This window comes from Saccopteryx bilineata, chromosome 1 (assembly GCF_036850765.1).
Source record: "Saccopteryx bilineata isolate mSacBil1 chromosome 1, mSacBil1_pri_phased_curated, whole genome shotgun sequence".
In the NCBI taxonomy this organism is placed as follows: domain Eukaryota; kingdom Metazoa; phylum Chordata; class Mammalia; order Chiroptera; family Emballonuridae; genus Saccopteryx; species Saccopteryx bilineata.
The window spans coordinates 330,361,723-330,376,248 of record NC_089490.1 but is presented as its reverse complement, the minus strand read 5'-3'; the positions used below and the strand labels follow the sequence as shown (position 1 = coordinate 330,376,248).

Here is a 14,526-nt window from a genome sequence, read left to right as displayed (position 1 = left end):
ACCTAGACATGTTTTCTTTGAATATATGTACCCTGATTTATTAATGTCATCCCATTACCATTAATAAAAATTTATTAAAAAAAAAAAAAAAAAAAAGAAAAGACCTACTTTCCCATAAATATGTAATGGCTGTCTACCTTATTTTTATAATTACGTAAGTAGAGTATATTTAACATTTTAGAATGAATACTCAAGACATGTTGAATAATAGAATATTTTAAAATTTAATATCAATATAGTTATAGGGAGGAGGAATATAAAATATTGACAGTTTAAAATATTTTACTTTGGCCTGACCAGGCAGTGGCACAGTGAATAGAGCTTCAGACTAGGATGTGGAGAACCCAGGTTCAGAACCCCAAGGTTGCCGGCTTGAGTGTGGGCTTGTCTGGCCTGAGTACAGGCTCACCGGCTTGAGCGCAGGGTTGCTGGCTTGAGTGTGGGCTTGTCCAGCTTGAGCACAGGCTCACCAGCTTGAGCGCGGGGTTGCTGGCTTGAGTATGGGATCATAGACATGACCCCATGGTCACTGGCTTGAGCCCAAAGGTTGCTAGCTTGAAGCCCAAGGTTGCTGGCTTGAGCCTAAGATTGCTGGCTTGAGCAAGGGGTCACTTGCTCTGCTGTAGCCCCCCCGTCAAGGCACATATGAGAAAGCAATCAATGAACAACTAAGGTGGTGCAAAGAGGAATTGATGCTTCTCATCTCTCTGCCCTCCTGTCTTTCTGTCCCTATCTGTCCCTCTCTCTGACTCTCTATCTCAGTCAAAAAAATAATAATTTTACTTTAAGATGCATGTTTAAGTACTTAGGAGTAAAATGTCGTGATATCTGCAAGTTACTTGCAAATGGTTCAGTAACAATTTTTTAAATTTAAGTAGTGGATATATGAAAATTCATTGATCTATTATAGAATCTTCTATAATAGAAGATTCTGAATCTTCTATTTCTAATAGAAGAAACCTGTTAGACATATGCTCTGTATAAAATAATTTATTCCCTTTGAAATTCTAGGAAGGTTAAAATGCATGTTCATAACATCAATAAAATTACAAGGATTTACAATGTAATTGGAACTATCAGAGGATCTGTGGAACCTGGTGAGTCAAAGAACTATTAAAGAGTAGTAGAAGATAAATTTTACTCAATAGCTGATTTTTTTTTTCTGGCTGGTATAAACAACTAAATTTGATTTTTTAAAAATTGTACTTTATAAAAGAAGACTCTACCTTCTTATAGTTAGTGTTGATTTCTTTCTGTGATGGAAACTCAAGCTAAGAGACAGTTTAATTTAAAAATTATAACTTAAAACTATTTAAAATGCATTCAAAGTTATACTTCTTTCAAACACATTCTTTTCCAGACAGGTATGTTATTCTGGGAGGTCATCGGGATTCCTGGGTGTTTGGAGGTATTGACCCAACCACTGGCACTGCTGTTTTACAAGAAATTGTTCAGAGTTTTGGAAAACTGATGAGTAGAGGTAAATAATGTTTCTCTGGTAGATGATGACAAAAAGCAACTCACTAATTGTCTTTTATTTTTAGGGAGGTGTTCCTAACTGTGTGTATTAACAATGATTATAGGCTGGAGACCTAGAAGAACTATCATTTTTGCCAGCTGGGATGCAGAAGAATTTGGACTTCTGGGCTCCACAGAATGGGCTGAGGTAAGAAAGACAAGGGAAGTGCTTATATTCTTAGTCAACAGGGAGCAAAGGTATGTATCTCAGGATGTTCACAAGCAGATTGATTCCATTGCCTAATATGGTTTTAATTTGGAGAAAGACTTCAGAGAGTTTAAGAACTCGAGTTTGGTTTTTACTTTCACATCAGTTGGGCAAAACAGAATCACATAAAATCTATGGGGTCAGCAAATAGTCAAGACTAGTAAGCTGTTTCTGGCAAGTGAATGGCTTATCTAAAAACTCAAACAAATCCCTGGAGTTAATTTTCCAATTTTTGAAGTTTCCTTGGAATTCTTCTATGTAATAAAACGTAAGATATTCTATTAAGACGACTTGACTTTGATTATAATTTCATGTTTATCGTTTCCATATAAAATTGCAGCCATATGGATATTTTCGCATTCCCACAAGTGTTTGATTGTTGAGTATGGGAGGGTCTTGTAGAATTATGTTAGTAAATTGCCTTGCTTTAGAATTTCCAAGATTTATTTTTTTTCATATATGATTTTCATTTGTGTGACTGGCTTTTAATGCTTTATCTCTAAGTGTCTTTCCTAGGCCTCCTTCTTTCGTCTTTTTCCCTTAGCTTCTCTGCAGAGTAACTCTAAGTTCTTAAGTTTACAAGGTAAGCTCATAATTCTTATAAAAGCAGGTGTACTATATAAGCCCTTATTCTCCATCTGTCATCCTCTGTGTATCTTTTGTAGGTCCAGATTTTTTTTATAGGTCTAGACTTGACAGAGTTGTTTTGAACATGTCATATACTTCTTCATATTGGTTCTAGTTCTCCAGATGCTTTCCTCCTGACTCATTTTCTCTTCCTTTAAAATAATGCGAATCAAATTGGTATGGGGGTAAAATCACATACAGGGGATCCTTGGGTTACAACACAGTTCCATTCCTACGACAGTGACCTAACCTGAATTTTGGTATAAGTCAAACCACACCCTACCCTAACATGAACGGAACATTTGTGCTTTTAACAGTCCAATATGGCGTAGGTAAGCATACTGGGGGACACCAACTCCCTCACTCACATCCCACATTACTGCATATTCTTCCATCACGTGCAACCAAATTAGTTTGCCCACATAGACCATAGGTACCACGTTAACAGCATAAGCCGAAACACTCACATCTCAACTTTTTTAAGTTTTTATGGGAGTGAGAGTTATAAACTTGAAACCTCATATGTCGAGACTCATATGTTGTAACCCGAGAATCCCCTTTCAATTATCCTTTCAATTCCACACAGTTATCCTCTCAATTCCGTTTATATTGCAAAGGTTTACTATTACATTGGTATTACAAACATGCATTTTGGAAGTTGACTAGATAAATCAAATTTCATTAAAGTCATTTACTTTTAGAAATAAATAATTTCATGTGAATACATGTATATATTAATATAAATACATGTCTCTTGTTTCTATAATTTTAAGCAGCATGAAATAAAGATCAAAGAAATCAAAGATATAAAATAATATACTTTGTATTAATTTAAATAAATGTGGATTAAAAGAGAATTTCAACAGTTTCTAGTTTTCTATCAGATTTTTCATCATGTTCAACAGAATACTTTAAGTGATTAAAGAAATTAATTTCTAGCCTGACCAGGCCGTGGCGCAGTGGATAAAGCGTCCGATTGGGATGCGGAAGACCCAGGTTTGAGACCCCCGAGGTCGCCAGCTTGAGCACAGGCTCATCTGGTTTGAGCAAAGCTCACCAGCTAGGACCCAAGGTTACTGCTTGAGCAAGGGGTTACTCGATCTGCTTAAGGCCCACCGTCAAGGCACATATGAGAAAGCAATCAATGAACAACTAAGGTGCTACAACCTGCAATGAAAAACTAATGATTGATGCTTCTCATCTCTCCATTCCTGTTCTGTCCCAGTCTATCCCTCTCTCTGTAAAAAAAAAAAAAAAAAAAAAAAAAAAAAAAAAAAATTAATTTCTAATTAAATGGAGAATAATGGAAACTCTGACTCTATATTTTATCTACAGCAGAGACAACTATCATCTGGCCTGTGTGCGCAAGTACAGAGTTGCCAGTCCTCACTTGCGCCTCAACCTCTCAGCTTGAATGTTTGTTATAACATGGTCTTGTAAGGTAGTCAGCTAGAAAGAGAGAGAAGTAATGGGTGCTCTCAGCATACTCCCATCTGTGTGTGGCATTAGTCTGTATCTTTCTTGAGCAGTGTGGGTGAGCTAGAGGGAGTCAGTCTTGTTTGTCGTAATGGCCTTCCTTCACTCCCTCTCGTTTATTTGTCCTCTTCTCATTTTTGTTTTTTCATCATATCTTCTCATTAAAAAAATGAAATTTTCTATTTTTCACTTTTGTTTTCTGTTTTTTTTTCCTGTTAAAATGATATATTTAAATTTCCAGTATCACTGGATCTCTAACTTCAGTACATGCAGGGATTGCCAAGGACATCTTTTAGAAAATCCAGATTTCCTGGCTTCACTCTCAGCAATTCTTACTCAGTAGATCTGGGGCGGGGCCCAGAATCTGGGAGCCTCACCCCTTCATATTCTGGTTCAGGGAGTCAAGGTACCACACTTTGAAAAGACTTTTTTTCTGGGGCTCCCTGCTAATGTTATGAGCAATAACTACAGCATCCTGTTTCTTGTTCTTATTTTAATTCCATTAATGTTGTTGTCAACCAACCAGTTATCAGCACTCTTCAGAAATTATAGTCAAAGGCATAGGTACATGATTCATAAAGTATTTGCAGACCACTTTTATACTAAATTAATTGGCTTATTTTTTTTTACATTCCCACAATTGTAAATACTGTGAATTGACAACTTGTCTTCAACTATAGGAGAATGCAAAAACACTCCAGGAGAGAAGCATTGCTTACATCAACTCAGATTCATCAATAGAAGGTAAATTTGATTCATAGCTAAGTTACTGATCCTAATTTCTTAAGAATATTTACCGTTTGTCTATCTTGGATTCCTGTTCAAAACTCTACATTCTTCTAATAGAGGTATTAAAAGAATTTGGCTAAAGTATTTTAGGAGAATTATTTCACAGAGAAATACTTTCTGTATTGAAACAAATTTGAGGTGAGCACAAACTACAGACTTTCTTTTGAATCTGACGTGACATTTATGTGTCCTAAACTTTCCCTGCATTACAGTTGTCTCTAGATAAATGTCAGTGCTTACTAGATACTGACATGCTCTAGTCTAATGCCTTGCTATCTGCTATCTGATTGAATGAATGAATGGGGAATGAATGCTGTAGCCTTACTGTTTTCTGTGCCAAACTCCCCCTAAGAGACAGTACATTAAGAATGACCCTTACAGCCTGACCAGGTGGTGACGTAGTGGATAAAGCATTGGCCTGGGATACAGAGGACCCAGTTTTGAAATCCCGAGGTTTCTGGCCTGAGTGCAGGCTCATCTGGCTTGAGCATAGGCTCACCAGCTTGAGCTTGGGGTCACTGGCTTGAGCATGGGACCATAGACATGACCCCATGGTCTCTGGCTTGAGCCCCAAGGTTGCTGGCTTGAAGCCCCAGGTTGCTGGCTTGAACCAAGGTCGCTGGGTTGAGCAAGGAGTCACTGGCTCAGCTGGAGCCCCTCCCCCCCATCAAGGCACATATGAGAAAGCAATCAGTGGACAACTAAGGTGCCACAGCGAAGAATTAATGCTTCTCATCTTTCTTCCTTCTTGTCTGTCTGTTCTGTCCCCACCCCCTTCTCTTGCGGGGGGGAGGAGGGGGGAGAAACATTACCCTTACAATGACTAGATTGCTATGGGAGCTGCTGCCTTGGTAGCCGAAGTCCCCTTATACCTTCTTCTGTAGAGTGTGCGCTGCAACCTCTCTTGTTCCTGAAGAACTATCTCCACCCTATTTTTAATTCCCAGGGACTGATGCCTATGATTTGATGTCTATTAGATATTGTTTATAATTAGAAAATAAAGTTAGAATTAAACATAGATTACACTTTCATTTGAAAGTTTTAAATATATACTATGTTTTATTTTTCAGGCAATTATACTCTCAGAGTTGACTGTACACCCCTTCTTTACCAGTTGGTGTATAAACTGACAAAAGAGGTATAAAAGTAGATCTGTCTTAATGTTTTCTGATGAAGAGATAAGTAATACTCATCTTTCTTAATTAGCAGTATTTTTAAACTGGTGACAGACATAGCTGATTTGTATAAAAAGTCAGAACAAAAATTTCTAAAACACTATATGACATTACAATTAAGATAGCATTGCTAGTTTCTCTGTTCTAACAATTCTTATTCTGTACACAGTTGTGTATAGGGTATATTAGTTCATCTGGCAGAGGCATTTTGATATAACAGAAAGAACACTGAGCTGGAATGAAAAAGCCTTGGTTCAAAGACTGCCATGGCTCCTCATTCATCCTTCAGATATTTATTGAGTGGTTACCAATTATCAGGCCCTAGTAATTCTAGGAGCAGCAATAATAAAATGACAATGTCATTGAATCCAAATACTTTGTAATCTAGAGAGGATAAAGTTCACTGGAATATTTGGATACTATATACAATGGAGAACAATTATGGAGCAGGGAACCTAAAACCCTGGGGTACCTGGGGAAGTGGGGAAGCATCAGATGTTTACAGAGTGATTAATGCTTGGGCTGTAGAATGGAAGGCTGTGGAAGTAAGGAAAGCATTCTAAGCAGAGGACACAGTTCCCAAGAAGATGAGGTATGAAAGAACAAAGAACGTACTTCCCGACCCAGAGGGAGCTGAGTATGACCAAAGCACAGAGTGTCTTGGAAAGATGGTTACAAAATGGGGCATGACAAATAGGCTGAGGAGTTCAGAAATCTGTTGGAGAAATTGATAAATCTTTTACAAGGTTGTACATTATTATATTGATGTTTGTTCATTAGAAAGATTGCTTTGTATCAGGGTAGTGAATACATTAAGCAGTAGCAGCTCTAAAGGCAAAATGAAATAATTCCACATGCTTACTTATGGCACAGAAATATTGTAAGTATTAGTTATTGATACAAAGAGTACTTTGAAAACTAATGTACTCTCTAAAAATTATATATCCCCTTATAATCTATTCTAAATACTTCCCTGTTTTAAGTTTAATTATAGAAATGTTTCTGTCAAGTAGATATCACTTTTCTGTATGTGCCCTTTCCCTTTTACTGTGTCTTTAAAAACTAGTTCTCCCCAGTGAAAGTCTCCATTATTCCCATCACAGCTCTCTCACTGTATTGGTTAGGTTATGTCTTTAATCCTTTCACTGGAATATCCCATGAAATCATCCTCTCTAAATAGCAAGCTGCAGAGAAAATCCATCCTGGGAGACCCTTCTCAGGACATGCATTTATGCTTTGTGTCCTACAGAGCCTGCTCCTGCTTGTGAGGTCAGGGAGGATAAAACATTTAGGGCCAATAGCGGAAAAGTGTAGGTCTACACCCTTCTGTGCAAAGCCAGATGCTTACTTATGGCCATACCAAAATTCAGTAGAAAAAGGACTTACTAGTCTCCTGCAAACTGACAATCACAATTTTCTCAAACCTAATGTGTGTTGGCACAGTCAGATTATGCTGGTGATGGGAGAGTAGGGTGAGGTGGTGGGGAGGGCTGAGCTTGCAAAAAAGGGCAGCTGTCTGCCGGAAGCAAGAAATGGAACAAGTTGTTGATACAATGGAGGAGGGACAGCAATTATGACAGCGCATATAGCTAAGAAAAGTCTGCTTTGGGGTGTCCAGGCCACAGAGTTCTGGTTAGTGCTAGACCAACATGGTGTGATTCCAGAAAATGAAGAGAATTTTTCAGGGAATTGGATCCAAGCAGACTGTAGGAATTGGAGCAGGATCTCAGCTGTTGCAGGTTGACAGGAGCTTAGTAGAGAGTCGAATCCAGTCAGCTGGACATGAGCATAGAACCTCTGTGCAGCTGCAATGTGCTAGCAGGGAATGGGATGCCTCGGGAGCGCCAAGGCTGCCTGTGTGATGACGAGGGAATAGGTCAGAGAAGATGTCAGAGCTGATGTGTAGGTTGAGATGGATACTGAGCTCCCCTTTCCACAGGTGAGAAAACTAGGGTTTAAAGCAATGCACCAAAGGTTACAAAATGCTTTCTGAGTTGCATAAATAGGATCTGTGTTAGGTCTCTTTTTAAAGCAGAGCTGTAAATGAACAGACTTCAGCCAATATGTGTGCTGATGTGAATCTAAAATAGACATGGGTGGACTCCACAGTCCACACCGTTTTCACCACATGGCCCTGCTTTCCTTAGAGCGGAGAAAGAAAAGCAAAGTATGTTTGTAAGTATACTTGTAATGGGAGTAATAAAAATGTTTATGTATACACAGAGTCTATTCCCAAATAGATATCTGAGGTTATGTAAAGTTATTCAGTGTTCTCTTTAAATTGATTTGAGAGAGAATGATTTGTTGTTCTACTTATTTATGTATTCATTGACCCTGACCACAGATTGAGCCTGCCACCATGGCCTATGGGGATGATACTCTAACCAAATGAGCTACCTGGCCAAACCTAAGTATAATAGAATTCTTTAAACCTACTACGTTCCAACTTTAATATTATCAGAATTTTAAAAATAACGTTTCTCCCCACCCACCTGTCCACCCTACTAAACAAGGATTTATGTTGACAATTTCAATTTCAAGCTCAGCTTCATAACCTAGATCTGCTGCCCTGAGGACTCTTTGCAGGTCTTCCTGGACAAAAACCATTTACTCTGAAGTGAACATTGTATCTATTTCCCCTCCAAATAGTTTCCACTAAATAAATCTAAGCTGTCAAACATTAAAGTGATATTTATTAAAAATATAAAATTCTATGTAAAAATTTACTAAAATAAGCCCGAAATTTTATCCTAGGTATCTGGCAAAATTACCAATAGGTAGGCATTATAAACAAATAAGAATTTGGGGCTGCATATTTTCTTCCTATTTGCAAAAGCCTGTTTTGCCACACCAACATACATACAGTTAGAAGCAGAAGTTGATGTTAATTAATGTGGTTTTATGTTGGCAAAAATATACTTGTTTCTGCCTCTCATTGCCAATATTTGACTTATCTTTCCAGATCTCCAGCCCCGATAATGGTTTTGAGAGTAAATCTCTTTATGAAAGCTGGTTGGAAAAGGACCCTTCATCTGAAAATGAAAACCTTCCTAGGTAAATTACTTGTTCATGTATTTTCTATCACAGGGTAAGTTATGTATTCCTGCATGTCCCTTGTTTCTCCAGACATGCGGTTCTCAGGTGCCTCATCCAGAGACTGAGTGGAGATGACCCCAGAGCATCCCACCACGCAGCTGCTGCTGCGATCAGCCAGGACCCACAATAGAGCAGACAGCTGATTTTACAAAAGTTCAGTCAAAATTATTTTGCCATATTTTGCATTCTTGCATAAAATTTCATTCAGTTCTGTATAAATGCATTAATAAATATCTTCAAATGATAATGGTGGAGTAAAAAATACATGATGGATTATTTGCTTCTAAATTTATTAATGGGCATTAGCAGTAAACACCAAATTGTGTCTTTACTTGTTAATTATTTTAAGTATTAATTTATTTTTAGTTCACCTGATTCATGTAATAGCTTTTCTGAATTCATTTTATATTTGTTTTCCATTGCATGCTGTTTCGAAAAGTAGATGATGATAGCAGTTTATGGCTTTGTTCCATATTCCAAATAGTCTGTAAAAGTTTAAATGTTTCCATTATGTTTCTACATGTCTATTCAAAAGCATAGATTTTAAAAAATATCCAAGGTCTCAATCTCAAAAACACATCTAATAGTTTAGGAGAAGTATATAGTTATGTCTTTCATATGTATGTAATTTTATATTTTGCTTTACTGACTTACCCTTATGAGAAAATTTCCATGTTATTTACATTTATATATATATTTGTATATGTATGTGGTGGTTTCTTAATTATAGGCAAAGAAATAGATTTTTAAAAATAAAGTATATTTACAATCTTTACAATCTTAAATACAGACTTTCTCATGATTTTCCTATTAGACTAAAATATTCTGAAGGTAAGAACTGTATCTTATTTTCCCCTCTAAACAAATACCATAAATACAGAAAATATAAAAGACAGCATAGTCAGTAGGCTGCCATATTTGGTGGCACTGCCGAACTCTGGTTGTAGTCAATGCAGATTTATAGGTTTATCAGAACAATAGCCAGCAGGTGACATGGAAGTGTCTTGGGGAGAGTAGACTTATTCTTATAAAAGTGCCATGTAATTCCTTGCTGCTCTTGGGACAGGATTCATTGTCCCATCTACTTACCTTCATATGATGTTTATGTATTTCTCTCCCTCTCTCTGTGTGTATATATGTATGTACTTATACATACATTCTATATTTAGAATCAACAAGCTGGGGTCTGGAAGTGATTTTGAAGCTTATTTTCAAAGACTTGGAATTGCTTCCGGCAGAGCCCGTTATACTAAGAATAGGGTAAGCCATTTTATTATTTTGGATACATTGTACCTCATCCACATTCTTTTTGTTAAGAAGTCTGTCATTTAGTTGTTTGGTAAAGCCACCAGGTAGATATGTCTCCTGTGAAGAATTTCAGGGATAGAGTCAGATTGCATGTCCCTTTGTAGATGGACTAGATAGTAATTTGGGTTATTTTGTGAATTTAATGGTCAGGGCTATTCAATGAAGTGGTAGTTGACAGTCATGTCAGGGATATAGATGCTTATCAGTATCAAGTATTTCATATCATTTTCCTGACATGGGTTTTGTTGGACAATGTCATTCTCCTAGTCTTGTGGGCCTTGATGTAGTTTTCCTGGAGAAGTGTGCAGGTGGAGAACAGATGTTGGTCATGGGGAATGCTAAGCCAAGATTCTTTCTTGTTACTAGACCCTCTTCACATTCCCACTACTGCATGTCATGTGTCAGAGCTCTAGAATAGGGAATAAAACAAGTTTCCCTTCATTTTTAACTTTATCCTGTTTTCCCTTTGACACTGACTGGTTTGCACAATTCCACTCACATTGATGATGTGCAAGCATGTAGATATGCCAACATATGCTATGTTTGCTTGCCTATGTTATTAATGATGTCACAAACCAAACTGAACTCAGATTTGTCATAGATTTTAATAATTTTCAAATCATAATTGCAGTATACCAACATCTTTCTTATATAGGATACACAGCCCTTGCAAATTTGACTAGCCAGAACACAACTAAGAACAAAGTAAGCAATAACAGCTCCAGAATAACCTGAAACAAACACATATATTTGTATACTAATACTTATTATACTTAATACATATATGTGCTTCACCTCTTCCAATGCCTGTTCATATTTATACTCCATCATCATTCTGAACAAAGTTATCTAATTCTAAGACAATGCAGATGAAAAACAGTACTAGACAAAAGGGAAGAGACTGAAACAGGGATTCCTTTTAGTGGTAATAAAAGCAGCAAGAATGATAGCCTTTATAGCAATGTAAAGATAGGTAAAAACTAAAGCACAGAGAGACCTAAGATGTGAAAAAATAGAATGCCACTATGGGATAAATTTCTATAATGGTAGTATTTAATTGTGTGCTACAGGTTAAATACTGTAGCATTTGGTTATGGACTGTCTGAGGAGACAGGGCAAGTGCTTAAATACATAATCCTTCAGCTATATAGACGCTTAGCTGCCCAGAACCTTTCATTCCTAATCAATTGAATTTTAAATGGTGCCACTCTGCAATTGGGAGTATGAACTTCCTAAATCTTAATTATTAGAAATATGAGTATTTTCAAGTAGCAGTATTTGAATGAAGATTACTTATTATAAAATGAATGGTAGAATTTGAAATTACTGAACACCTGGTAGTATTTTAGTTAGATTTTACTTTATTTTTGCTTCATTGTGATAAAACTCAGGGTACCATATAGTTGTATTTTTTTCTGCCATCATTTTATATGTAAAATGTTATGATTTGAGTATGTAATGTTTGTCTGTACTTGGTCTACCCCCCCAACCCCCACCTTTTCTTTAGAAAACGGATAAGTACAGCAGCTACCCGGTATACCATACAGTTTATGAGACGTTTGAATTGGTTGAAAATTTTTATGACCCCACATTTAAAAAACAGCTTTCTGTGGCTCAATTACGAGGGGCACTGGTTTATGAGCTTGCAGACTCTCAAATCATTCCTTTCAATATTCAAGACTATGCGAAAGCTTTGAAGAACTATGCAACAAGTATCTACAATATATCCAAGAAGCATGACCAATTGAAAGGTCATGGAGTATCATTTGGTAAGAAATGACTGAGCAGGTATTTCATAATCTTTAAGTTAGAGGTTTAAGATAGCTCCTACCATCAATGCATACTATTTCATCCTACAATTTATTACTGCCTCACTTAATTCTGGCTTCTGGAAAAAAAACTTTAACATCTATTAAAGACTGTGATTTAATTTGGTTATCTGTAGGATGAAACCATTTTGCCAAGTTAGGGCTCCAAATGTTGGGTTTTCCCTATATTTCTGCCTTTAAAATATTTTCACTGTTATAAGAATACTATAAAAATGCAATCCACTATTGGACAAATATTGGAAAGTGGAGAAAACCACCAATTCTACTATATACATTATAATGATTATATCTGCATGTCTTTTAATGTTAGTCTACATGCAGGATTTCTTTACATGGTGTTAAGCATTTTTTCCCTGTACTTCTGGCCACTTGTGGTTGCTGTTCTACAAAACATAGATGAATATAGTGTAGTGTAGTAGCACAGAATATTGAATCTGGCTCAAATCCTGGCTCTGATGTTTGTTCAGTGTGTCAAGTTACTTAACTCCTCTGTGTGTTCGTTTTCTTATGAGTGAAATGGTTAAAAGAATGTTTCCAGGATGGCTGTGAAGATTCAGTTGGTTGACACATAGAAACAATAAAATGTTACTTATTATTACTATTTTATCATAACCATTTTATTCTGAAAGTATATATTCTTAGAATATACTGTAATTATCAAGTATGTACTGAATTTATGGTCATTGTCTTCAGAGAGCTTAAAGTCTTGTGGGGAAGGAGAAGACAAAATGCAAGGAACAATTTATTATAAAGATACACAGTACTATAAAGGAGCACAAAGAGGTAGCAATGATTTTTTAAATATTATTACATAAGAATTAGTAATCTTCAGAAAGTTATGATGAGCAGCAGATACCAAGACCTAGAAATAAAATGGAGCAAAGAAAATTGTGTTTAGATTAGTATGGGAGAGAATCTCTGCAATGATGGGGGAAATGGGGGAAAAATTGGAGGCAGAGCAGGGCCAGTAGAAAGATGGATATTCACAGCTGCATGGCTATCCAGAATTCAGTCTCTTCTGAAATGCCCAGATTTCTTTTTGGTGAATTACCTTTTATCACTCTGTATAAGTCAGGGTCCAGTTAAGAGAGAAACCACAGTTGTAGTGGAAGGTTGATTCACCTATTTACCTTCTTAAGGACCCAGTCTTATACAATAATGCTTTTCTCTCTATATTCCCTAACTCTCTATCTTTACTGGTGACTCTATCAACATTAAACATTTTTATGTCTTAGAATTCTGTCTTAAAATTTCCTCTCCCGGTGTGCCTGACTTCCTTCACAATCAAAAATTTTCATTTAGTGCCAGGAAAAAATAGTTCCTTGAATGTTTTAATGAAGGAAGGAAAGGATGAGGATGGATGGATGGTCTACACTCCCTGTCTCCAGGTCTTCCCCTCCCGCTCAGCACACAAGTGCACTGGCTGGTATTCCCACGATTCTACTGAAATCACTATTATTGCCAAACTTTCATTCACCTGTGTACTAAATCTCAGGGACACATTTCAGTTCTTACCTTAATTTGTACGCTTCATTTGAAATTTAAATTCCTTACTTCGATACACTTTGTCCTTAGTGCCCATAGTATCTATTAGATTATTTGTTTGTATGTGGTTTAAAACAACAGCAACAAAAATGAAAGTTTATGGAATATCTAGGGATAAAAGGACCTTGTTTTTTATACTGTATGTACTTACACTGAGTGTAATACAGTAGTTTCTCTAATAATGTTGTTTCACTCAATGTCATTTCATTATAACATAGGTAAGATGCCTATGGAACTTAAGTCTTGTTTTTATCAATTAGCCTATGGTAAAACTGGTTTTGTTATATATTGCTTCGCTTAAAGTTAGAAAACCCATCAACAACATTAAATGAAGATTACTGTACTTACTAGCAGTGTGAAGCATGTATGTCCTAAACCCTATTTTCTTAAGACCCAATTTAGCCATTTTCTATTTTATACATTATTTTTATTCAACATTTTTAAACAATTTCCATGGTTCTACAAGAAGGCTCAATAGAAAACTGGTTTCAGTATTATTCAGTTGTATTAACCAGGAACGGGAGGGCAGGAAAGTGAGCCTCTGAAATATGGAGCACTGTGCTTACTCATTTCCCTCTGCTTTTCTATTTTTGAAAGATTCCTTATTTTCTGCTGTGAAAAACTTCTCAGAGGCTGCTTCAGATTTCCACAGAAGACTTACAGAAGTTGATCTTAATAAGTAAGTTCTAAATGGAAAGCTTCCCTACTATACAAAAGCATTCTGGCTATACTCATAAGCATTCAACTCTAAATCAGTGCTACTCAAGTTCTGGTCTGGAAACTGGGATCATCGGCCTTTCCTTTATACAGTGGTCCCTTGAGATACAAACATACGAATTTAAGATAGGAGCTGTGACTCGGTTCGTATTTTTGTTCAAGATCCAAGCAAAATTCCGAGATACAAGTCATGATTCGGGAAGCTGCCGCTAGTTGGTTCATTGGAGCACGGGTCCAG

General features: G+C 36.6%; 1 protein-coding gene across 2 annotated transcripts in view; it reads left to right on the top strand.

The window, feature by feature from the left end:
- The window catches only part of NAALAD2 (N-acetylated alpha-linked acidic dipeptidase 2), a 74,914-nt gene that overhangs the window by 35,876 nt on the left and 24,512 nt on the right, over positions 1–14,526 (top strand). For both annotated transcript variants that reach the window (XM_066253690.1, XM_066253689.1), the window contains 9 exons: positions 1,012–1,097; positions 1,361–1,480; positions 1,584–1,666; positions 4,510–4,573; positions 5,689–5,756; positions 8,756–8,847; positions 10,059–10,149; positions 11,705–11,966; positions 14,169–14,250. In XM_066253690.1, the coding sequence (XP_066109787.1) occupies positions 1,012–1,097; positions 1,361–1,480; positions 1,584–1,666; positions 4,510–4,573; positions 5,689–5,756; positions 8,756–8,847; positions 10,059–10,149; positions 11,705–11,966; positions 14,169–14,250 (948 nt within the window). The remainder of the gene's footprint in view (positions 1–1,011; positions 1,098–1,360; positions 1,481–1,583; positions 1,667–4,509; positions 4,574–5,688; positions 5,757–8,755; positions 8,848–10,058; positions 10,150–11,704; positions 11,967–14,168; positions 14,251–14,526) is intronic.